The sequence below is a fragment of the Melitaea cinxia genome, chromosome 25 (genome assembly GCF_905220565.1).
Source record: "Melitaea cinxia chromosome 25, ilMelCinx1.1, whole genome shotgun sequence".
Lineage (NCBI taxonomy): Eukaryota > Metazoa > Arthropoda > Insecta > Lepidoptera > Nymphalidae > Melitaea > Melitaea cinxia.
Window position 1 is genome coordinate 1,356,217 of NC_059418.1, and position 27,751 is coordinate 1,383,967.

Genomic DNA, 27,751 nt, shown 5'->3' on the forward strand with positions numbered 1-27,751 from the left:
AATTTGATCGAGATCAGACCACTACTTTTTGAGTAATCTTTGATAACGCGGATTTACTTGACTGCCTTTTCGTCTACTTACGTTGTATTACTTGTCGATGTAATTGAAGTCGGTTTTTTTTTCTTTTGCGAGCAAACACAGATAAATAAATATTAATATAACTGGGTGACTTATCTAGTCATTCTTGTTTGTGAGTTTAGCGCTTAAACAAATATTTTTGAGATTATTTTTTTTTACAGGAATATGTCAAACACACTACTACTTCTCTGCGTAGTCGGTCTAGCAGTATCGATACCCCTGGATGACGTCACCCAATCACAATGCGGATATGAGGTAAGGCAACGTTCAAAATTAATTTAAAAGTGATGTTTAATAAGTTTTAGTGTCCCATAGATTGTCATTTACACTTTTTTTATAAGAGTTTCTTGAGGCGCATCCATTAATTACGTGAGCTATTTTTCGATCAGTTTAGACCCTCTCACCCTAAGGTGAGATTTAGTGATATTTGCCTGGACCGTACGTAAGATTGATGCTAAAAATATTTTAAACTAAACTTATTTTTATCATTCGGGAAACCAAATTATTCCTATGACCCCCCCCCCCCAGGTTAAATGAGTTTGGGTGAGATTTCATTGGACCCCTCTTCCCCATTCTGAGCTCACGCAATAAATGGACGTCCCCTTGCCGATTCTTCTCTGCAGAATCTACATTCCGAATCGGTAGTTGCTACACAGGTTTTAATTTACGCATTCGCATTCGCATTCAGGTTGTAACATCCCACTGTTGGACATAAGCCTCTTTCTCCAAGTAGGAGAAGGATAGGAACTTAATCCACCCCGCTGCTCCACTGCGGGTTAACGGATATGTTTCCTACTATGAGTAACGATCGCTATCATTTATTTATGATAACAACCGGGACCGACGGCTTAACGTGCTCTCCGGGGCACGGTGGGGAGCAGCGTGGTGGATTAAGCTCTGATCCTTCTCCTACATGTGGAAAGAGGCCTATGCCCAGTTGTGGGATGGGTGGCAGTGGGGAAAAAGTGCTTTTGAAGCCTATTTGAACAGTGATTTTTGATTTTTGACATGTGAAGCTACCACCGATACGGTTTAAAAAGTTGTACATATAAATCACTTAACTTCACTATCTATAATAATACAAAACATTATATATATATATTGTTCATATGTTTATTATTTACACTGTTGGTAATGTTATCAACGCAGCGATAACTTTCTTGAACTTTGGAACTAAATTTATATAGACGACGTGAGATCTTGATACTTGTTAGCTTTCTTATAATCTAAAAATATGTTTAGAAGTCAGTACCCAGAAATATTTTGTAAAATGTACGCATATTATGACTTTAGCAGGTCATATCCTGTTCATTGGTGACAGATTTAAATAATTTTTTAACTTAAATTTTGATAGCGTTAACGGGCTAGCCAAGTTAACACCACAAGTATAAATACTCAATAAGGCTGGATTGGCTCATTAGGCTATATTTGTTCATTAGGCTAATTTTATTTACGACGCTATATTTAATTACAAGGCTATATTTGTTTATTAGGGTATATTTAGGATGCATTTTAGCGCCCCATCCCCACTCCTTATTTAGTCTTCTGCCCAAAGGTTGCCTGGAAGAGATTGTTGTATTAGCGATAAGGTCGCTTTGCAACTGATGCAAATTATATTTTTATATATCATTTGTAATACTGTTAAAACCATGTATTGGTGTGCGAAAGTGTAAATAAAAAAAAAAAAATATATTTATTACAAGGCTATATTTGTTCATTAGGCAAAATTTTCTATGGGCTATATTGATTTACGAGGCAATATTTGTTCACGAGGCTGTATTTATTCATAAAGCTATATTTGTTCACGAGGCTATATTTGTTCCAGAGCTGTCCAAAACTGAGTAAAGATGTGCTGAACGTCCACATCGTACCGCACACCCACGACGATGTGGGCTGGCTTAAGACAGTGGATCAGTACTACTATGGGAGTAAGAATTTTAGACATATCACTTCACTCACTTCAGCTTAATACAGTCCACTGCTAGACACAGGCCTCCACAAGTTCGCGCCAAAAATGGCGTGAACTCATGTGTTTTGCCCATAGTCACCACGCTGGGCAGGCGGGTTGGTGACCGCAGGGCTGGCTTTGTCGCACCGAAGACGCTGCTGCCCGTCTTCGGCCTGTGTACCTACGACATTTAGACATATGCCTACCATTAAATTATCTCTGAACTAAACGACAATCCAAAGACACAAACAGCTTATAAATATTTTACTCGTGTGTTTGCTTGGAAACGAAAGAAAACCGACTTCAATTACATCGACAAGTAATACAACGTGGGTAGACGAAAAAATAGTCAAGTAAATACGCATTTTAGAAATAACTCGAAAAGCACTTGTCAAATCTCAATTAAATTTTAATGGGACCACAAAGCAAGTATGCTTTCGATTAAAACAAGAATCATTAAAATCGGTACACCCAGTAAAAAGTTATACGTATAATACAATTTATTATTAACTCCATAGCTTAATTTGCTAGAGCGCCGACACGGTCAGTCGGAGACGCGGGTCCCGCTGGAACGGTCAATTTTTGATATGATATTCAAAATATTTAGAATTCCTAATGTGTGGGTAACACAAAAATAAAATCGTAGATATTAAAATAATAATGATAAAATATGAATAATATTTTTCTATTTTACCGACATAATAATAAAAAAATATGACTGGCTATTTAAATAAAAAATAACGAGTGCAATTAGAAAAAAAGCTAATCAAACAAAGCTATCACAACTTTATTGACAAGTGCGAAATTCACCTTCGTATTCTAACGATATTGTAGCCATTTTTTCATTGCCTAAAAACTGGGATAAAACGACATTTTCTAAAAATGAATCCTAGCTAGATCGATTTATCTCCTCCAAAATCCCCTACATACCTCATTTCATGAAAATTAATGTAGGCGTTTCCGAGATGTATATACAAGAATTGCTCGTTTAATAGTATTAGATAGAATAGTGTGTGTCAAATACACGGACATCGACGATTGACATCTGATCACTACTTTTTGAGTAATCTTTGATAACGCGTATTTACTTGACCGTTTTTTCGTTTGCCTACGTTGTATCCTCCTCGATATATTCGAAGTCCTTTATTTTTCGTTTGCGACCAAACACAACTATTATAAATAGAATTTATTAGGATAGTTACAGATCAATTCGACACTCTTCTAAGTGATTTATCGGATGATTTTGCATGCCACTACACTGTAACTTCGGTGGCATAAAAATAATTTTGATTATTTCAGGTAGAAATTACATACAGAAGGCTGGGGTCCAATATATTCTGGACTCTGTGATCAAAGAACTATGGCAGGATCCAAAGAGAAGGTTAGTAATAATGAGGTTATACTTATAATATAAATTATAAGGACGGGGTAGTACATTGCTTATAATTTTACACACACACACACACACACACACACACACGCACACGCACACGCACACGCACACGCACACGCACACGCACACGCACACGCACACACACACACACACACACACGCACACACACATACATACACACACACACACGCACACACACATACATACACACACACACACACACACACACACACACACAGATATACATACACACACACACACACACATACACACACACACACAAACACACACAGTCAGTTTAACCTATCGCAGTCCACAGCTAGACATAGGCCTCCTAAAGTTCGAGCCATACATCCCGGTTTTCCCCAACCTCACCCAGTCTCCACCAACAATCTTAAACAGATCGTAGGTCTAACGTCCCGAAGGACGTCCCACACTGCATTTGCCAACATGAGCTATACATACACACATACCCAAAAACAATCTGAGTTCAATAGTCTGTTTACATTTTTAACCGACTTCCAAAAAAGGAGGAGGTTCTCAATTCGACTGTATTTTTTTTTTTTTTTTTTTTTTATGTATGTTACATCAGAACTTTTGAACGGGTAGACCGATTTCGACAAATTTTGTTTTAATCGAAAGGTGGTGTGTGCCAATTGGTCCCATTTAAATTTATTTGAGATCTAACAACTACTTTTCGAGCTATATCTAATAATGCGTTTTTACTTGACGCTTTTTTCGTCGACCTACGTTGTATTATACCGCATAACTTTCTACTGGATGTACCGATTTTGATAATTCTTTTTTTGTTGGAAAGGGGATATCCCTAGTTTGGTACCGTGATAAGGAAACCAGGATCTGATGATGGGATCCCAGAGAAATCGAGGGAAACTCTCGAAAATCCGTAATAACTTTTTACTGGGTGTACCTATTTTGATAACTTTTAATTTAATCGAAAGCTGATGTTTATCATGTGGTCACATATAAATTTTTTCGAGATCTGATAACTACTTTTTGAGTAATCTTTGATAACGCGTAGTTGCTTGACTATTTTTTCGTCGATCTACGTTGTATTACTTGTCGATGTAATTGAAGTCGGTTTTTTTTTCGTTTGCGAGCAAACACAATTATTTTTATAGTTCGTTTATAACGATATGGATAAAGAAACGGACTGATGACCTCTAGTGACTTGAAGTATGTTATCAATAAATTTTCCGTTTGTTTACCGTTCTTTCTGTTGATTATGATATAAAGAGCGCTTCCTGATAAATTTAACTAGGACTTAGCCAACACCTTTTATAATACATGGGTGACAAACAAGAGATTGTTACAGCTGGACACACTCTGGCTTTTCCAATTTTCCAGCAATATCTTGCTGCTAATCAAGTATAGTTTTCCTCTTGACCACCAGCGAATTTTGCAGTGAACCATCTCTTTGGTCTAGGGGTCGTTTCGTTCTTATATTATAAAATTAACCCTTAAAAGTTTGTTTAAAATGACTTTAACCCCCTTTTCACTGTGGCTCTTTATTTATTACTAGCTGTACCCGCGACTTCGTCCGCGTGAAATTTAACAAAAAAGTTATTGTTCAGTTCGCAGAGATTAAATAAATAAATTTCTAAAATATAAGTAGCCTAAGATACTCCTTATTACATCAGCTATCTGCCAATCAAAGTTCTGTCAAAATCGGTCCAGCCATTTAAGAGATTAGCTGGAACAAACAGACAGACAGATAGACAAAAATTGTAGAAAATGTTATTTTGGTATATGTACCATGTATACATCCAATTTATTTATTTGTATAAACTAGCTGTGTCCCATTTACACACCTTTCTTTGAGGAAAAAATACCCTATAACTCGCTTACCCTATTCCTCGGTAGATGGGCTATCCAACACAAGAATAAATTTTCAAATGGAACCAGCATTTCCTTTTTTTTTCAGCTTTAGAATACAAGTATAGATTTAATTCTCATTTTCGTCATTCAGATTCATTTACGTGGAGACAGCGTTCTTCTGGATGTGGTGGACGCGCCAGGGGGATGATGTGCGTCACAAAGTTCACACCCTGGTCCGCCAAGGTAGGCTGCAGTTCGTTGGGGGGGCGTGGAGTATGAACGATGAAGCGGCTTCCCACTACCAGAGCACTGTGGATCAGTTCACTTGGGGATTGAAGTGAGTAGTATTGTACTCACAACTAGATCGTCAAGCAAGCGTTCGCCTCACCTAGCTTATAGACGTCTGGAACACCAGAAGCATCGCTGGCGCGTTGCCGACCCTACACCCAATTTCCCCCAGGAACTCTAGTCACCTGACTCACCAACAGGAACATAACACTGCTTCAAATCACTGTTTTTTAGCTGTGATCTTCTGTAAGGTCGGGGTACTTCCCCAGTTGGGCTCCAGATTTAAAGCAGGAAATTTTCTGCTGTGCCTTACTTGTGCCTCGATTGCTCAGTCAGTATCTACTGTATAAATGTGTCAACATTATAATTTCAGCCTATTACAGTCTACTGCTGGACATAGGCCTCCACAAGTTCGCGCCAAAAATGGAGTGAACTCATGTGTTGCCCATAGTCACCACGCTGGGCAGGCGGGTTGGTGACCACAGGGCTGGCTTTGTCGCACCGAAGACGCTGCTGCCCATCACCGGTCTGTGTATTTCAAAGCCAGCTGTTGGATGGTTATCCCGCCATCGGTCGGCTTCTTAAGTTCCAAGGTGGTAGTGGAACTGTGTTATCCCTTAGTCGCCTCTTACGACACCCACGGGAAGAGAGGGGGTGGCTATATTCTTAATGCCGTAACCACACAGCGTATATATGCCAGCCAATGTGTATACAGCACATTTTTTATCATATTTGAATTATTATATCTACTTTCGTTACAGAAAACTGAACGAAACATTCGGCCCCTGTGGGATCCCACGCGTGGGATGGCAGATAGACCCGTTCGGTCACTCTCGGGAATTCGCCTCCTTACTAGCAGCGATGGGATACGACGGACTATTCCTAGGCAGGATAGACTACCAGGATAAAAAGGCTAGGCTTAGGATGAAGAATATGGAGATGCTCTGGAGGGGGGATGATGACTTAGGTAAGACTGATTTTTTAATAATTCTTTGATTGTTATAATTTGTATTATGTGTTACTTCTCACGTCTAATGACCATTATGAGAATTACATGGTTCATTTGTGTCTCAAGCCGCTACATGTAGTTTGTCATTGTGTGATCAGTCTGTTTTACCACTCAGAAATTTTAGATTAATAATTGAATTATTATAACCCAAATTTCGCGTTAAAACACAGTTTATATATTATTATCAAAAGAGTAACTGCGGAGTTTCTTGCCGATTCTTCTCTGCGGAATCTACGTTCCGAATCGGTGGTAGCTTCACTTTTAAAATTTGAATTTGTAAAATGATGATTCGAAAGTGTAACAGATAGACATTGTCTGGACTTCAGACGTCTCAAATACCTAATAAAATTATTGTCAGAAGAAATATTTGTATATTACTGAAGTCTAATTCTTAAGAAACGACCTTAAGACCCATGATATGTAAAATATGGTAGTGGAGTCCTGTAAAATGGTAACACTGTCATACCCTAGAGTGACCTTGTACTGCGTAACAAATATATTTTGAGGCAAAACTTCTTCACGCACGCTTGGCTTGAGGAGTAAGCTGGTGAATGCGTGACGAGAGCGTTACGAAAAGTGTTATCGAGTGAGGCGAACGGAGTAAGAGAGAGGTGCGAGCACACATTTTCTTTCTCTCTTTCTCTCATAGCCAGTTACGTTTCGTATATCTAAGACACAGTGCAGGCCCATTGTGCAGAAGTTTTACTTCGGTCGTGTGTCTAAAGCACGTTCGTTCTTTTATGATGATTATGCGACCACAACTTATCAAGTTGGTTATTTTAAAATGTTGATTATCTTTACGTTCGTAACTAAACCCAAAAATGCGTTTTATGTTGCCAATGTTTATTTATCAATGTTTAATGAGATGCTAAACTCTTTAAATTAAGTTTCAGTTTCATCAGACTACATTAATATAATTTGAAATGAAATGTGAATATTCATTCCAACGATAAAAAAAAATTCACTACAAAAAATATCAATGTTGGTAGAAAAATCAAATAACGATTTCAAAAATGCTATAGTAAATTATCTCTCTCTTCCCGAATCTCTAGTTCCTTGATAGACATCTATATGTTAACCTTTATTATATACTAGCCGTGCCCTGTGATATCACATGTGTTAATTTGAGGGGAAAAATAGCCTATATCTTCCTGTGTTACTATAGAATTATAGATTATAATAAACTCCTAAACCTAATATTACCAATTGATGTCCGAGAGAAAATAATATATATAACTAGGTCAACAACAAGCGTATGGCTCACCTCATGGTAAGCGATTACCGTAGCTTATAGACGTCTGCAACACCGGAAGCATCGCAAGCGCGTTGCCGACCCAATCCCCAATCTCCTCTAGAAGCTCTAGTCACCTTACTCGCCACAGAAACACAACACAGCTTGATACCGTAACTTATAGAGGTTTGCAACACCAGAAGCATCGCAAGCGCGTTGCCGACCCTACCCCAATCCAGGAGCTCTGGTCACCTTACTCACCAACAGGAACACAATACTGTTTGAAAACAGTATTATTTTGCTGTGATCTTCTGTAAGGTCGAGGTACTACCCCAGTTGGGCTGCTCCACATTTTGAGCAGGAAATTTCCTACTGTGCCCCACCTCAGTTAAAAATAAATCCTGTTTGTGCCGTTTCAGGTTACACTTCAGACATATTCACTGGCGTCCTCTATAACACGTACTCGCCCCCACCTGGGTTCTGTTTCGACGTTCTTTGCAACGACGAACCCATTATCGACGACCCCAACTCCCCCATGTATAACGTCGACGAACGGGTAAGTTCTAATTTTGTAATCTGCTATTCGGTATTCTGCAATTTGGTATACAACTATTTTAGTCACATGGTGTAATCAGTGTTTATTTTATAATTTTTGAGTTGTAAGTCGTTGGTTTTCTAGTTGATTGAGTATAACATATTGGTTACAATAGAATAACGCAGTTGAAATAGTAGAATACCAAAATGTCAAAGACAATTGATCGATCATTAAACTATGATTGTGACATGATTGTAATAGTGGCAACGAATTGCTTTATTGTTGGGCAAAATTACAAGTACGTACTCTTGCCTTAGAGTTTCTTCTAAGACTGTTATATTTATGTGATGTGTATTTTTAAATAATGAAGAATTTTTTACTAGATGTACTTGACATCTTTATCGGCGTTGAGCTACGACAGAATTCGACTGTCCCTACGTATAGTATCGAAATTGAAAAAAGGCACTTTACATTTTTTACGCTGAATGATTTGTTAAGTATTGATATTGAGTATAAGCTCATGAAAAATGTGATTTTATGTGTATTTTATAGCATTTTCTCTTTTTGCTTTGAAAATATACATAAAAAGTAGTTTTTTCATGCAATAAAAAAAAATAGAGAATTTTCAGTTTCGATACTGTACGTAGTGACAGTCGAATTGTTAATGTTACTTGAAATAAAATGAAATGAAGACATTTATTTCGACGTAAGGAAGATATACTTAACGAAAGTCAAAATAATGTCATTTACAAAAATAATAATACAAATAAATTTAAAAAAAATACTCGACAATCTTAAAAGAAAGTTAAGGTAGAAAAAACAAAATAAAACAATAAAATAAAAATTTATATCTTAACATTGGGTACATTACAAACTTAGGTATTATACCCAGTGTTATGTGCAACCTTATCTTACTTATGAGTCATAACATAATGTTGTATGGCCTATATTTTTTTAAAATTTGTATGATATTGTCAATTTATTCTTAATTCTTAAAGTAGTTCATATTGTGGCCTATATTATTTGCTAAAACCGGACTAGTCCAGTTCAGTTTTTACAGATACAAAACAAACTAATAATTACTTTGTAATATTAGTATGGATTGATCTCAAATTATTTGAACGATCTAATGAGTGAGTTAGTGAATGAATTTGTGTTGTTAAGTAAATACACAATAAACAGCATCCAATCTTAGACTAACGGCCAGTTTAGATTTAAGTTTATTTTATTTTGTCTTTTATAGTGAACAACGCCATCTATCCTGAAATATTCGTTTCACATTATTATCTATACAATAAAATATCATATTTCTGTTAGAATTCGTACTATCAGATACACACAACATACACGTACTTAATATATTTAATATATATGCGTTGACTAGAGAACCTTCTCAGTTAAAAAATTAATTTAACACTAGCGGACCCGGCAGACGTTGTCCTATCCGGAAAACAGCTACTAAATTTCATAGCTTACATACCGATAGCAGCGGCACCTACCAGGTCCAACTGAAATGAAAACTACCCTATCTCCCAAGTTGGAACAAATTACAGATGCTTGCCAAATTTGATAAAAATTGGTTCAGTAGTTTCGGAGTTTATATGGAACATACATCGTGACACGAAATATATAGATTAGGCTAACGTCTTATTTAAGATTCAACAATGCAATAAGCGTGTCACAGCACTAGTCGGTCACATCCCTAGTAATTATTTAACGCGTCACGTAAGATGGCGTCTCGGACCACTACTTAATTGATCTTTAATTACATGTCATTAAATATCTTCTTTTTATCAACAACATATTTATTATTATTATTATCAATTACATATATTTAATTGCGTATCGCTGACCAACACAATAGAAACAATATAATTATGCAACTGGACCTCTGTAAACCTCGGTGACGGAATTTGACATTTGAATAATTGTGTTAACTCTCAACAAAAAAAAACCGACTTCAATTTACATAAGAATAACTCAAAAACGACTAGGTCAGATTTCGTTCAAACTAAATGAGATCATATGACAAGCACGTTTTAGATTAGTATATATATGTATATAATATACTAATCTCTCGCCATTGAAATTAGGCTTACTTTCCTGACCTGTATATAAGACCGTGGTTCAAATTAAATGAAACATTACAAGCACTAGCTTTCGAATCCAAAAAATAATTATTTCTAGTTCGAGAAAGTTATATAACCTACAATACATATAAGGATATACACAACTCAAACGCTCAGATCACATCCAACATCTGTATGGCCAATATAAACATATACCATATGCGCCACAATTTTCATTTTCCATTACCTTATATAAATTATAAGTTTGAATTTTATTAAGGTTCTGTTGTCAAAGACTTCTATAATGATGAATAGAATAGTGCATGTCAAATACACGGACATTGACGATTGACATCTGATGATTACTTTTTGAGTAATCTTTGATAACGCGTAATTACTTGACTGTTTTTTCGTTTACCTAATACAAAAGATAAAAGTCAGTCACGTAAGTATAATTATTTCAAGGTGGCAAAGTTTATCGAGATATGCCAGAACATGTCCCAAAGTTACAAGACGAACAATATTTTGGTGACGATGGGCGAGGATTTTCAGTACCAAGACGCGGCGATGTGGTTTGTCAATCTCGACAAACTTATACAGTGAGTGACGTGCATGTTGCATGTTGCTTGCATGTTATGCATGTCTTTTGCAAAAAGTTAGCTGAGTTAGAGCGTCATATTGAATTTGGGTTTATAAAGAATCTAGTGTATGTAGTATGAACTCAAATTATGACAAATTTAGGTGATTAGGATTTAAACTTTTTAACTGAGATGACACAGCGGTAAATATTTTGTATATAGTTTGACGTAAACCGACTGGGGAAGTACGTCGACCTTACAGAAGATCACAGCTAAATAATATTGCTCTGAAATAGGATTGGGGGCGGGGTTTAGGGTCGGGAACGCGCTGGTAGTGACCCTGGAATCAGTCGGCCATAGGCCGTTTATCTATTACAAACTTCTTACAGTTTAATTACATGAGAAAGTGTAAGATAGAGGCATTTGACTTTGATATGTATCGATGAGCTTTGGTGACCTTTAATGACGTTATGGTGCAATCGTCACAGTAACTGACTGATGTATTATCAGATATTTAGCTATATTTTACAAGTGTTAAGCCCATAGAGATGTATGTCGTGATCTAAGCGGTTTGTGTTTGTGCTGTTTTTCCGAACTCCAGATAGTTTAAGAATAGGATTACCATCCTGTTTAAGAAAAGTGTGCTTTAGACCACACGACTGAAGTAAAACTTCTTTAACTTCTTCTAACTTATATATCCCACCCAACTTCTCAACGCTCTCGTCACGCATTCAGCAGCTTACTCCCGAAGTCAAACCTGCGTAAAGAAGTTCTACTTCAAAAAAAAATTCAAATTTACGCAAAACAAATAAAAAGCAAACACAACTTGTTGAAAATAAATTATTGTAAAAACATGGTTTAATTTTGAATAAAACAGTACATAGCGATTTTACATAATACGAGAATTACATACATAAACAACAAAGCAAATAGAAGCAAAGAAAAATTTAAAAAAAAAAATATTATAAATACTGCCCTATTATTATGAAATTAAATATATATTATTATAAATGAGACCTGCGGTCACCAACCCGTCTGCCCAGCATGGTGACTATGGGCCAAACACATGAGTTCACTCCATTTTTGGCGCGAACTTGTGGAGGTCTATGTCCAGCAGTGGTATGCGATAGGCTGAAATGATGATTATAATACAAAAAAAAAATACGATATCCTAAAAATTAATATTTAATACTTTTACTGTACCCGCGCCAAAAATACACACAAAGAAAGAAAGAAAAACATTTATTGGATCACACACAAGAGGACAACAAATAGTTTAAGATGACTATAGAAAACACACACACACACACACACAACACAATACTATATACAAATAATACATATATTACATCCAGACTCGGAGTGGGAATCAAAACGCAGAAAGAAGGGACACTGTAAAATGCGCCAACGGGCTAGTGATTGTCAAACAGTTAGAACCCAGTGAACACATGACGTAAATTTACGTAAATGCGATATCAATGTGACACAAAACACTTATATCATTTTAATGTCACATTTACGTAAATTGATGTCATGTATTCAATGAAAAGTATATTTCTTTGTAGGTGTCATTATTCATTAATAAAGTTCTGGAGATGTCGATGGCATATCGTTCAAATAACATCCTAGTGACGATGGGGGATGATTTCCAGTACCAACAAGCGGACATGTGGTTCAGGAATCTTGACAAGTTAATAGAGTGAGTGTACATTTATTACGAGTGGCGTTTAAAATCAGTCAAGTCCAATTTTTATACTACTAGGTTAGTAAATAGACGTACGGTAGACACATCAACACCAGGATCATTACAATCACATCATCATCACATCAGCCTTTCGCAGTCCACTACTGGACATAGGCCTCCACAAGCTCACGCCAAAAATGACGTGAACTCATGTGTATGCTGTGTGGTTATGGCATTAAAGAATATAGCCACCCCCTCTCTTCCCGTGAGTGTCGTAAGAGGCGACTAAGGGATAATACAGTTCCACTACCACCTTGAAACTTAAAAAGCCGACCGATGGCGGGATAAATATCCAACTGCTGGCTTTGAAATACACAGGCCGAAGACGGTCATCAGCGTCTTAAGTGCGACAAAGCCAGTCCTGCGGTCACCAACCCGCCTGCCCAGCGTGGTGACTATGGGCAAAACACATGAGTTAACGGATCGTTACAAATGCGTTGACAACCCTACCCCCACAATCCTTCCCATGAGATCTATCTTACAGGAACAAAACGCTATGTACTTTCCCAGTCGATAGCCCCCGGTGCGTAGTCTAGTTTCCATAACATATTTCGTGCTGCGACCTACCTCGAGACTTGGCACAGTTTACTATAACTACCAATAAGCAGGATGGAATCTTGGGAACCTTCTTTCAAATAAGCTTGTATTAGTAAACCAACTTCGACAAAAAAATATAACCGACTTATGTCGAACGGGGGTATTTGAAGTAAAACTTCTATACGCACGCTTGACTCGGGGAGTAAGCTGGTGAGTGCGTGACGAGAGCGTTACGAAAAGAGTGATCAGGCGAGGCAAATAAAAGTTGAAAGGGAGATATAAGTTACTGAAGATAGAAAGGGAGAGAGTTACGTTTTGTAAGTTTTATTTCAGTCGTGTGATCCAAAGCGCACTCGTTTTCTTCCCTCGGAATTTTCTGATTTACGCAATCTCTGTAACTATTTACTATAGAAACGGGCACAAAGGAGCTTTATTAATGATTTCTGATAAGTTCTTTAAGGAACAAAATATGGAATGTTAACAATATCAGCAACTGATGTATCAAAATCGTAATGAAAATAATTGTGTTTGCTAGCAAACGAAAAAAAAACTAACTTCAATTACATCGACAAGTAATATAATGTAGATACATCAAAAAGTTGTCAAGTAAATACGCGTTATCAAAGATAACTCAAAGAGTAATCATTAGATCTCGATCAAATTATAAAATAAATAAATGGAAAAACCAATAAATAAATGGGACCACAAGACACGCTTCAGCTTTTAAATAAAATAAGATTCATCAAAATCGGTACACCCAGTGAAAAGTTATGCGGTATAATACAACGTAGGTCGACGAAACAATAGTCAAGTAAATACACATTATTAGATGTAATCGAAAAGCACTTGTTAGATCTCAAATAATTTAAATGGATTCACATGACACGCAACACCTTTCGATTAAAAAAAAAAACCATCGAAATCGGTCCACCCAGTAAAAATCTAAAGTAACAAACATTAAAAATATAAAGTCGAATTGAGAACCACCTCCTTAATTCGAAGTCGGTTAAAAACAATATCCCACAATATCACAATTTCTTTCATCACATACGCGACTGAACAAATAAAATAAGTTAATTATTATTAATTTACGATAGATGGCGTTGTTAATACTTCCTTATATAAAAATCTGAAACTACCCTAAATGGAATATTACCCCAAAGTAAATATTTTATTTACAAATCGTATGTTTTCATAATAGGTCGACGATTTCCTAAAATATATTAACGAGCAGAGGAAGTCATACAGAACCAATAATGTTATAGTGACGATGGGGGGAGACTTTACCTACCAGGACGCGACCATGTGGTACAAAAACTTAGACAAACTGATCGAGTAAGTGTTACTGAAAAAGTTCTATATTTGAAATATACTAATCATACAGTTTCGCGTCAACTGTAATTATTAAATAATGATGTATCGACGGTTGATGTTGGTTATGTATATGTTGAGATTATTGAGAATTCTTTGCAAAAGAATCTACATTCGGGTTCGATGTCTTCATACGCTTCAACCTGTAATATCCCATTGCTGGATATAGTCCTCTTTTCCCATGTAGAAGAAGAATCAGAGCTTAATCCACCACGCTGCTCCGTTTGGGTTGGCGGATTTTGTAAAGATTAGTATTAATAATGTGATCGTAAAATGACGACCCAGAAGCGGTTTTGGCCTACTTCAAAGAAATGTTTGAAATTAAAAAATTTTACGCATGCTTGACTTGGCCAATTAAAATGTATGGCACATTCGAAAATGTAATATTTAGTTATAACCTCTAATTTAGCATGCACACGCTTAGGTTGAAAAGGAAAATGCATGTAGTTTTTTGTTCTATGTTTATCAACATGGCATAATATACTTTAAAAAAAAACGGAATGTGCTTTAGATCACACGACTGAAACAAAACTTACGAAACATAACTCTATCTCTTTCTATCTTCACTAACTTAAATCGTCCTCTCAACTTCTATTTGTCCAGTCATACTTTTCGTAACGCTCTTGTCACGCATTCACCAGCTTACTCCCCAAGTCAAGATTGTGTAAAAAGAAGTCTTCAAAAATAATTATAAAGTCTATTTCTCAAGAAGGTCACAGCTAAATAATACTGCTTTCAATTAGTTTTGTGTTCCTGTAAGTAAGGTGGAAGAGCTCCTGGGGAAGCTATGCAATAAGAAAATAAATAACTGAGGTGGGGCACAGCAAGAATTACCTGCTCAAAGTATGGAGCAACCCGACTGGGGTAGTACCTCGACCTTACAGAAGACCACGGCTAAATAAATTGTTTTTCAAGCAGTATTGTGTGCCTGTTGGTAAGTAAGGTGACCAGAGCTGCTAGAGGGGATTGGGTCGGCAACGCGCCTGCAATACTTCTAGTTTTGCAGATGTCTATAAGCTACGGTAATCGCTTACCATAAGGTGAGTCGTACGCTTGTTTGCTGACAGAGTTGTTTTTTAAAAAATGCATAGTACGGTAGGTCCTGATGTTACAGACGTACATAAGCTACGGTAACCGCTTACCATCAGGCCTTGTTTGTCACTACAGTGTAATAAAGATTCACCTAAAGTAGAAAGCGCATCAGATCAATTTAGAACTTTGCTTAATCAGAAGTCGATTAATAATAATTGACACTGACCTCGTAGTTGCACCCGTATAGTTATTAATCCCATGGGAATGCCTGCATGTAATATAGCCTACGTTTTATTGTGGATCTCCAGATATATACGTACCGAGTTTTATTAGAATCAGTTGAGTGGATTTTAATAAATTTTTGTACTTCATTACAGATATACAAATTTGAAAACGGCTAAAGATGGTATTCGCATTAAGTTATTCTATTCGACACCAGATTGTTACTTGAAAGCGGTTAATGATTCGCAGTAAGTAATTTTTTAAATCATGATTCAGCCTGTAATATCCCAGTTCTGGGCATAGGCCTCTTTCTCCATGTAGGAGAAGGATTGGAGCTTAATCCACCACATTACTCCACAGCGGGTTATATGTTCCCTACTATGAATGCACCGACGGATCTGCGTGGAGGTGGGTCATTAAAAGACCAACAAGAGAGAGAGGAATTTTGGGATAGCATGAGAGAGGTCTTGAATAAATGCGGAGAAAATGAACGGATCGTAATGTTAGGGGACTTTAATGGGTGGGTTGGAGTAAAGCGTGATGGGTATGAAAGAGTTCTGGGTACGTTTGGGGACGAAAGAGTGAATGACAATGCGAGAAGTCTGCTTGAAGTATGTTTGGAATGGAATCTTTGCGTGGTCAACACAATGTTTGAACACAAAAAGATCCATTTGTATACAAGAGATGAGGGTGAGTCTAGAAGTATGATTGATTTTGTAATTGTGGATGAAAGACTGAGAAAGAAAGTGCTTGACACTCGGGCATACCGCGGTGTTGGTCTCGACACAGACCACTTCCTGGTCATAGCCCGAATACGTGGCCTCTTTAAACGATGGCGCCACCGAGGGGCCGAGCCTACGAGTGTTTTAGCCAGAATAAAAGTGGAAAATCTACAAGGAAAGGAAAAGAAAGATGAGTATGTAGAGAAACTGAAAGAAAGTTTTAAAGGCATAGAAGAGATAGGTGTGATTGAGAATTTGTGGGAGACTTTTAAGAAAGGGGTCGTGAATAGTGCTATTGAGGTGTGCGGGGTAGCTAAAAGAAGGAAAGGAAGAAAGAACTATAATGTGTGGATGGATAAAGATGCACAAAAGGCTGTGCAAGAAAAGAAGAAAGCGTGGTTGGATTGGTTAGCAACAAAAGCTAACCAAAAGGTTCAAAAGGCAACGGATGACGAGGTAAAGGAAGCAAGAACGAAGTATAAAAGATTGAAATCAGTAGCGAAAGAAGTTGTGTCTAGAAAGAAAGAAGAACGAAAGGATGATTTTGATAGGAGGCTCACTGAAGATTTCCAGTCAAACATTAAGTTTTTCTGGAAATCCATCAAAACAGCCAGAGAAAAATTTCTCCCTCGGAGCTGAGCACAATCAGGAGTCAAGATGGGAGCGTTATAAATGGAGAAGAATGTGTGTTAAAGAGATGGAAAGAGTATTTTGAAAGTGTGTTTGAAAGAGAGGAAGTGCAGGTACAACATCCGGCACCTTCCATTCAGAGTAGTATAAATGTCGATGAAAGTGAGATAAGCATGGATGAAATAGTGAAAGCGCTGAAAAGTATGAGATTAGGTAAGGCTGCAGGGTATGACAGGATCACCGTCGAGATGCTGAGGGCTGGACAGGGTATAGTGGCTAGCCAGCTGTACTGCCTTTTCAATTTGTGCTGGCGAAATGGGCAAGTACCGGAAGACTGGTGCAAAGCCGTAATCGTGCCGCTGTATAAGGGAAAAGGGTCACGGCAGGACTGCATAAATTACCGCGGTATAAGCCTTCTCAGCGTCGTCGGTAAATTGTATGCGAAAGTGTTGATTGAAAGGGTTGTGAATGAAACAGATGAAAAAGTATGGGATGCACAAGCGGGATTTAGAAAGGGAATGGGATGTATGGATCAGGTCTTTTCCTTGCGGTGCATAGCCGAAAAGTTTTTAGCAAAAAACAAAAAGGTCTATTGCGCGTTCGTGGATCTGGAAAAGGCCTATGATAGAGTGGTGAGGAATGAATTGTGGTCAGCATTGTCCGTGTACGGTGTGAGCGGCGCACTCATGCGAGCACTACAATCTCTTTATAGGGATTCTAGTGCTTGTGTGAGGATAAACGGGGCATACACTGAATGGTTTAATATCGAAAAAGGTGTTAGGCAGGGATGTGTAGCGTCACCGTGGCTGTTTAACTTGTTCATGGACAATTGCTTGACAGAGTTAAAAGAGAATGAAAGTGGGTTGAGAATGGGTGAGTTACTCGTCAAATGTCTTCTCTATGCTGATGACCAAGTACTACTTGCGTCCTCGGCCGAGGAGTTGCAGGAGATGGTAACTGCTATGAGTGGAGCTTTTGTTAGAAAGGGAATGAAGATGAATGTAAAGAAGACGAAAGTGATGGTGTTTGAAAGAGATGAGGTAGTGACAGACTGTAATATCGTGATTGGAGATGAACAAATTGAACAGGTGAATGAGTTTGTGTATCTGAGTTCGAAGTTTACAAGAGATGGAAAGTGTGAGAGTGATATTGAAAGAAGAGTGAATGCAGGAAACATGGTGAACGGAGCTTTGAACTCCTTTATGAGCAGTCGGAAGGTGTCTAAAAAGGCTCGTTTGGCTGTGCATGAGGGGGTGTTGCTTCCGACACTCATGTACGGAAGTGAAAGTTGGGTATGGCAGAAGAGACATGAAAGCAGAATAAATGCAGTTGAGATGAGAGCGTTAAGAAGTATGATAGGAGTTAAACTGAGTGACAGGATGAGAAATAGTGAGATAAAGAAACGGTGTGGTCTGAAAGAAGATGTAGTGACAAAAATTGAGAAAGGTATGCTGAGATGGTTTGGTCATGTCGAGAGAATGAATGAAGAACGACTGACGAAAAAAGTGTATAAGGCGAGTGTGAGTGGAAGTGTTGGAAGGGGTAGACCTAGGCGGACATTTCAAGACCAAATCGGGGACGTCTTGAAAAAAGGCCAGGTCAAGAGTACCCTAAACCGACGAGCATGTATGAAGGGAATAATGAAAGTGGATGAAGCGAAACAAGTATGTAAGGATCGTAGCAAGTGGAAAGAAGTGGTCTCTGCCTACCCCTACGGGAAAGAGGCGTGATTATATGTATGTATGAATGCTGATCGCTATCAGATATTTACGATAACAACTGGGACCGATAGCTTAACGTGCTCTCTGTGGCACGGTGACATATTTGTACAGTTATCCATCCCGAGCGGGAATCGAACCCCCTATCCGTGCGTGGTTTCGGCGACTACTTGGACCACTACACCAGAATGATTGTGATTTGTTTCTACATGAATACAATGAAGACTTCACTAAAACTGACTGTAAACGTACTACTGCTGGGCTAATTGTGTTTGCTCCAAACGGAAAAAAACGACGACAATGTCAATTTACATCGAAAAGTAATAAGAAGTCAAATACACATTGTTAGAGATTACCCAAAAAATACTCATCAAGTCTCGTTCAAATTTAAATGGGACCACACAACAAGCTCCAGCTTTCGATTAAAAAAAGAATCATTAAAATCAATACTTAAATTAAGGAACTACGAATTTGAAGTTAAAAGTTAAATAAATACATTTCAGACCGACTTTACCGATAAAACAAGACGATTTCTTCCCGTACGCGAGCGACCCCACCGCGTACTGGACTGGGTACTTTACCTCTCGTCCCACCACTAAGTACTTCGAGCGGCAGGGCAACGATTATTTACAGGTAAGTTGCGTTTAACGACAGGTAAAATTCATTAAATATCAGGTCAGTTTCGTTTAATAATACAATACAAATATAATTTACTGTACATCCAAAAATTACATTTCACACGACTGAAGTAATACTTCTTTAACTCCTACAGTAATAAACGTTACTCTTACTCTCTCTCTCTTTCTATCTTCACTAACTTATATATTACTAGTTGACCCCGCAAACTTTGTTTTACCATATATGTTATTAACCCCCTTGATACCCCGCCCCCCCCTTAACTTAGGGATATGAAAAAATAGATGTTGGCCGATTCTCAGACCTACCCGATATGCACACAAAATTTCATAATATTTTATTAACCCCCTAAACCCCCCCTCCTTATAACTGAGGGGTATGAAAAATAGCTGTTGTTCGATTCTCAGACCTACCCGATATGCACACGAAATTTCATGAGAATCGGTCAAACCGTTTCGGAGGAGTTTAACTACAAACACCGCGACACGAGAATTTTATATATTAGATATTCTTTATTCACGCATTCGCCAGCTTCCTCCCAAATTCAAGCATGCGTAAAAAAGTTTTACTTAAAAAAATTCTTACCCCTTTTTTTAATTTACATTGTCTTAATACGCATATAAGTGAATTAAACGCTAAAATTCTCTATCACCTCCACCTGACATATCTCTGATAGTCTATCAGTAACTTTTGTGCGTGATAAAGCTACAAGTAAACTCCGTGAGTGTTATATTAATCTAATAAATAATTTCAGATGGTGAAGCATTTACAAGTACTCGGTGGTCTCGAGGAGCACAATCGCTTTGTATTAAATGAGTTGAAGAGCGCTATGGGTAAGAAATTGTATACTCAACGATTTACACCAGGGCCGTCTTTACCCTGGGGTAAAAGGGGCGATACACCCCTGTCATAAACTTTTTTTTCTATTTGTCTGTCACAAAGCTGTATCTCTTAAATAAAAAAAAAAAATCTATTTCTGTTATAATAAACTAAGTGTTGTCCGTGACTTCGTTCACATAGATATTCCTATTATCCTCTGTGTTATACTTTTTCGTACCTTGATATTATATAGCCTATATATAGCCTATATATAGCCTACCCCGATAAATATAGCCCATGTTTAGTCAATTACCGAGCATTTAGGGGTTGCTCAGCAAAATAACATCGCACACGCATGGCGGCGCGCTAAATAAATTAGGCCAACGCTATGCATATTGTTTCATTGCTTTACCGTGTCTTCAATTGGATTCGCTCATTAACATTCATAATATAAATAACATTTAAATTTAATAAACATTTTGAACCTATAGCTCTTTCTAATTTAACATTTGATCTTTTTTTCTTTTTTTTTTTTATTTATTTATTGGAACCACAAATAAGTTTACAATAGACATTAATTACATTAAACTTAAGTATTACAATTTAAGTTATTACAAACTCAACACTGATGGTCACATTGAATATAATTAAATTGCAAATTGTGAACCTGTCTTACAATTCATTGTTTCTATAATTAAATTTGATAAGTTTTAATCAAAATAACTGACACTAACTGAGGTAGGGCACAGCAGGAATTTCCTGCTCAAAATACGGAGCAGCCCGACTGAGGTAGTACCTCGACCTTACAGAAGATCACAGCTAAATAATACTGTTTTCAAGCAGTATTGTGTTGCTGTTGGTGAGTAAGGTGACCAGAGCTCCTGGGGGGATTGGCGATTGGGTCGGCAACGCGCTTGCGAAGCTCCTGGTGTTGCAGGTGTCTATAAGCTACGGTAACCGCTTACCATCAGGTGAGCCGTACGCTTGTTTGCCGACATGTAATCATAAAACATTTCGCTAAGGAACAGGTGGGGTAGGTGGTTTTTCAAGTGGTGATGAAGTGAACTGATTCCAGGAGTGATGCAGCATCACGACGCCATCACAGGCACGGAGAAGGAACACGTCGCTCACGACTACGAGCGGCTGCTCGACGCTGCGATAGAGGACTCTCTCATCATCGCCCGGCAGGCCTTCAAGTGAGTAATATCAAATTTTAAACGTCACGACAATTTTACAATTATAAAATAATTAACAATAATAATTATATAAGGTATTTCTTTATAAATAAATAAATTGCGTTGCTCTGAAAATGAGAGTTTTTATTTCGTTAAATTTTAATTTACATTGTAAGAAAAATCACTTAAATCTATCGACACTCTCACCTGAAAATAAGAGAAACGACAATTTATGTTTATTATTTATAACTCTTACTGTATTAATTATATTTTATTATTATTTTCCGTTTTCATCAAGCACCATATTTTTATACTTTTATTATTTTTTATGTCATCTGCAATGACAATTCAAAATACTAAATTTAAATATTTAGAGACCCTTGTTGTGCGTGAGCCCCCAAAGGTTTCTGAGTTGTTACGAGCGCGCAAGGTACAGCTAGTAAATAATAAACTGTTTTTTTTTTAATTCGCTTACTCTCACCGAAAGCGTTATTTTATTTTTAAATATAAGTATTTTATAATTCCAGTAAAATCGCTCAGAACTCGCCTTTGAAGCCGGCCCTGTTCAGCTACGACAGATGTCGCTTCAACGAGTCGAGCTGCCCCACCAGCGAGGCCAGCGAGAAGTTTGTGGTACGTTTCATATGTGGTGACCACCACTACTAACAGTAATAGTGGGTTTGAATTCCATGTGTGTTTTTGTTTCTTCATACCTTAAAAGTGGCAAGTGGCTACGGCTCAGTTGATGATAAGCGATTACCGTAGCTTATAGACGTCTGCAACACTACTAGCATCGCAAGCGCTTTGCCGACCCAATCCCCCCAGGAGCTCTGGTCACCTTACTCACCAACAGGAACACAATACTGCTTGAAAACAGTATTATTTTGCTGTGATCTTCTGTAAGGTCGAGGTACTATCCCACTCGGGCTGCTCCAGATTTGAGCAGGATAATTCCCGCTGGGCCCTACTTCAGTTATTCTCGCCTGTACCTATTTATTTATTTTGTTTCCAGTTAACAATATACAATCCGGTTGGTTGGAATGTGATGGAACCGATCCACGTTCCAGTTTTGGAGGGGCAGTATGAAGTGTACGCACCCAATGGTAATTATTACCTTGTAACTTGTTCGCTTCAACCTGTAATATCCCACTACTGGGCATAGGCCTCTTTCCTCATGTAGCAGAAGGATCAGAGCTTAATCCACCACGCTGCTCCAATGCGGGTTGGCGGATATATTCCCTGCTATGAGTAACGATCGCTATCAGGTGTAACAACAGAGAACGACGCCTTAAAGTGCTCTCCGAGGCACGGTTTTGCCTGACTTCGATAGGATCAAATTATAAAAAAGAAAAAAAATCATTTTTTTCCTTAATGTTTCAATGAAAAATTGATAATTCATATCATTATCAATCCGTTAATTGTTAATAATTTAAATTTTCCGAGTGTATACTCGTACATTAGTTAGTACTGTGTGGCTACGGTACTAAAGAATATAGCCACTCCCTCTCTTCCCGTGGGTGTCGTAAGAGGCGACTAAGGGATAACACAGTTCCACTACCACCTTGGAACTTAAAAAGCCGTCCGGTGGCGGGATAACCATCCAACTGCTGGCTTTGAAATACACAGGCCGAAGACGGGCAGCAGCGTCTTCGGTGCGACAAAGCCAGCCCTGCGGTCACCAACCCGCCTGCCCAGCGTGGTGACTATGGGCAACACATATGAGTTCACGTTATTTTTGGCGTAAACTTGTTGGCCTTGGAGGCCTATGTCCAGCTGTGGACTGTATAGGCTGTAATGATGATACATTAGTTTAATATAAAAATAAGTTTTTTTTTTTTGGTGTTCACTTCTTAAGAATCTTTTTTCATACAAGGCCCCCGATATGAAAAAAATACGAGGAGTCAAATCTACTGAACGATTGACCTCGTTACGTTTCTCTTAACGCCATCTATCGTCTATTTACCGTTTGATATGGTATTAATCTTTTTCTTAGACTAGTAAGCCTTTTGTGCCTATTTAGACAGTCGATCTGAAGGAGTAAACTCCCGTCGTGCGTCGGAGCTGACACACTTTTTGTATTTTTTAACCGACTTCCAAAAAAGGAGGAGGTTCTCAATTCGACTGTAATTTTCTTTTTTTTATGTATGTTACATCAGAACTTTTGAGTGTGTGGACCGATTTCGACAAATGTTTTTTTAATCGAAAGGTGGTGTATCTCAATTGGTCCCATTTAAATTTATTTGAGATCTAACAACTACTTTTCGAGCTATATAATAATGCGTTTTTACTTGACGCTTTTTTCGTCGACCTACGTTGTATTATACCGCATAACTTTCTACTGGATGTACCGATTTTGATAATTATTTTTTTGTTGGAAAGGAGATATCCCAAGCTTAGTACCATGATAAGGAAACCAGGATCTTATGATGGGATCCTAGAGAAATCGAGGGAAACTCTTGAAAATCCGCAATAACTTTTTACTGGGTGTACCGATTTTGATAATTTTTAATTTAATCGAAAGCTGATGTTTGTCATGTAGTCATATATAAATTTTATTGAGATCTGATAACTACTTTTTGAGTAATCTTTGATAACGCGTAGTTACTTGACTATTTTTTCGTCGATCTACGTCGTATTACTCGTCGATATAATTGAAGTCGGTTTTTTTTCGTTTGTGAGCAAACACAATTATTGGTTTTAACGTTTTGTTTATTTAAGTTAAAGCGGATGTATGATCGTACTTGGCCTTTATAATTATTTTTCACTAGCGACCCGCCCCGGCTTCGCACGGATGCAATGCTGATACTAAATATACTACAGAATGTCTTTATTTATAGTGTGAAGCTAGCTTATAGCATGGTTATTAACATAATAACAACAACATTCAAATATGCGTCGTTAGATTATACGTTGTTACAGAATGCGTTGAGGAAATAAAGGTTCACTGCTGACCATATGTCCATATGTTGACCCGACTTCTTAATAATATTCGTGCCAAATTTGAAGTAAATTCATGCGGTACTTTTTGAGTTTATCCCGGACATACAGACAAACAGATAAAAATTCTAAAAACTATATTTTTGGCTTCGGTATCGATTGTAGATCACACCCCAAGTATTCTTTTAAAAAAATATTCAATGTACAGTTTTGACTTTCCTACCATTTTATTATATGTATAGATTATTGTTTCTGTACCATCCCTAATAAATAAATGATTATAATTATAATAATCATTCATCCTTCACTAACCTAAGTTTAATTGTCATATTAAAAATATTTTATCTAACGGCGATACTATTTAAGATTATAATTACTAGCAGTCACCTACTGGTAATAAACAAAAGTGTATGATATGCGTGTGTGTATCAAATATATGGTAGTTGATGTAATTTTTTTTTATTTAATGTATTTTTTATATGTACATAATTAAAAAAAAAATATTAGCATTCTGCCAAACTCCTTTAACTCCTAAAGTTGTATAGGAAACGTAATTCTCTGTTTCTATCTTCACTAACTTATCTCCCTCTCAACTCCCGTTCGCCTCGCCCGATCACACGTTTCGTAACGCGCTCACATTCACCAGCTTACTCCCCAAGCAAAGCGTGCGTAAAGAAATTTATCTTCAAAAAAATTTTAAATTTGAATTATTTCATCATTACAGGGGATAAAATAACATCGCAATTGATAGATATACCGGCGCCGGTCAGGAACATACCAACCAGGAAATCGAACGCGACACACGAATTGGTGTTCATAGCGAAACTGCACCCTCTGGGCGTCAAACAGTTCTACGTCAAAAAGATTACTAAGATCACCAAGATCACGAAACGAGACGTCATGAAGACGAATGATTACTACGGTAATATAAATGATTACTGGAAGAACTTACACGATAATTTCGTCGAAATACATAATTTGGATGATTTTGATAAGACGTTCAAGTCTGAACAGATCCCTTTACCCATACCCAAGACTGATTCCAAAGTTGACATGAATAAAGATATTAATATTGATATATTGAAGGATAGAACAGATAATATCTACGTTGGTGATTTGGAGAAGATTATGAAAGAAGTCAGAACGGAGAACAGGAGGGAGAGGAAAGCAGAGAAGATTAGTTATCCGAGTTTGAATGAAGAGGAGATGAGAATGTTGGCGGACGAGTCGATGGTTGTGGAGCGGTCTTACGAGGACTATTTAGAAAATGAGGTCAGTCAATTTGTAATAATTATAATTGTCTTTGTTTTCAACAACAACATCTTTGTAGGTAAAGTTCCGATCCTTCTCCCGCACGGAGAAAGAGGCCTGGGCCCAGCCGTGGAATGTTAGAGGCTAAATGTGTTTTTGTTTTTTTTTTGTATCACTAGGTCGGCAAACAAGCATACGGCTCACCTGATGGTAAGCGATTACCGTACCTTATAGACGCCTGCAACACCAGAAGCTTGGCAAGCACGTTGTCGACCCTATCCTCACTTCCCCCTCGAGCTCTGGTCACCTTACTCACCACAGAAACACAACACTGCTTGAAAGCAGTATTATTTAGCTGTGATCTTCTGTAAGGTCGAGGTACTAGTCCATATTTGAGCAGGATAATCTTTGCCTATGCATTCTCTATTTTTATTTATTTTACTTTTTCAATAAACAATAGACACATATTAATAAAATTATGTTATAATTGTATCTATATACAGAGTGAATACAAATGAGAGACTTCAAATCAAACTCAATCAAATACATACCAAAACATAAGTCAAACAGAAGCACAAACGAGATAGGTCTAGAATTGGGCTTAAACATAAACTAAATTAATTAAATCCATCTCATTTACAGTACATGAAGATAAGGGTGGACAATACCGGAGTAACACACATGATACTGCCAGACCGAACCACGAACCTGAAGGTACAGATGTACTACTGGACCGGTTGCTATGGAAACAACACTGACACGACCTTCAGGTCATCCGGGGCTTATATCTTCAGACCGCAGACCACACAACCCTACCCCATGACGTACAGGATCACAGGAACTATCAAGGGACCTGTTCTCCAAGAATTCAGGGCAGAAGCAAAGGAAAATGCAGCAAGCGTGTTAAGGGTTTATAATGGTTTGAATTATTTTGTCCACGATTTCGTTGTGGGACCCATCCCCGTTGAAGACAAAGTCGGGAAGGAGTACGTAGTCAGGTATGAAACTAATGTGGTTAATAACGGGGAGTTTTATACAGATTCGAATGGAAGGCAGATGCTTAAGAGGAAATTGAACGAGAGACCGCAGTGGAACTTGACTCTGGAAGAACCGGTAGCGGGTAATTATTACCCGGTTACAAATAAAATATCTATCGAAGATAACAATACGAGAATATCAATTTTGACCGATAGATCTGAAGGGGGGACGTCTTTGGAGGAAGGTGATTTAGAACTGATGTTACATAGGAGGTTGTTACATGACGACGCCTTCGGTGTAGGGGAGGCTTTGAATGAAACAGCTGGTGGTGTGGGTCTGGTGATGCGAGGGACTCATAAATTACTAAATTTAGACCCTAGAAATCAGCAAGAAGTAGAAGAGAAGAAGCTGCTCCTGCAAACACATTTGAAGCCTATAGTATTTGTATCTGATGCTGAAAATGTCGATTACGAAACTTGGTCAAAATTAAATAATTGCTTTAAAGGTATGAAAGAATTACCAAACGGTTTACATTTATTAACTCTGGAACCTTGGGATACGAATTCGTTACTGATAAGAATTGAAAATTATTTAGATAAATCTGACACGTCAACTGTTAGATTAGATTTGAGTGATTTATTCAATAATATCAAAATTAAATCAATTAAGGAAACGACATTGGCAGCTAATCAATGGTTGAAGAGAGATGAGAAAACTATGCGGTGGACTACAGAGAGTGATTTTGCTAAAAGTTTCAATCTGGAGTACAATAACTTTAATTATGTACCGCGTGCTAATAATTATATTGATGAAGTTGGAGATCAAGGACTGAATATTGGGATAAGGGCTAAGCAAATTCGAACATTTGTTGCTGAATATGATATGGTTTAATGTTTATCACAATGTATATAACGATATAATAAATTTATTTTAGTCAAATTTGTTGTTTTATTTAAGACCACTAAGTTTCCAAGATTATCTGATTGTTTATTGTACAATTCAAGAGAGTTCAGT

At 37.5% G+C, this 27,751-nt stretch overlaps 1 protein-coding gene across 1 annotated transcript; it reads left to right on the plus strand.

The window, feature by feature from the left end:
• The first annotated feature begins 243 nt into the window (after positions 1-243).
• Positions 244-27,676, plus strand: LOC123665852 (lysosomal alpha-mannosidase-like). Its single transcript, XM_045600086.1, has 15 exons — positions 244-333; positions 1,904-2,006; positions 3,326-3,407; positions 5,407-5,592; positions 6,305-6,510; positions 8,203-8,339; positions 14,448-14,581; positions 16,027-16,119; positions 19,445-19,574; positions 20,332-20,410; positions 21,472-21,592; positions 22,099-22,204; positions 22,584-22,674; positions 25,233-25,780; positions 26,402-27,676. Exons 1-15 carry the CDS (start codon positions 244-246, stop codon positions 27,626-27,628), a joined length of 3,333 nt encoding a protein of 1,110 aa, XP_045456042.1. The 3' UTR covers positions 27,629-27,676.
• Positions 27,677-27,751: the final 75 nt, after the last annotated feature.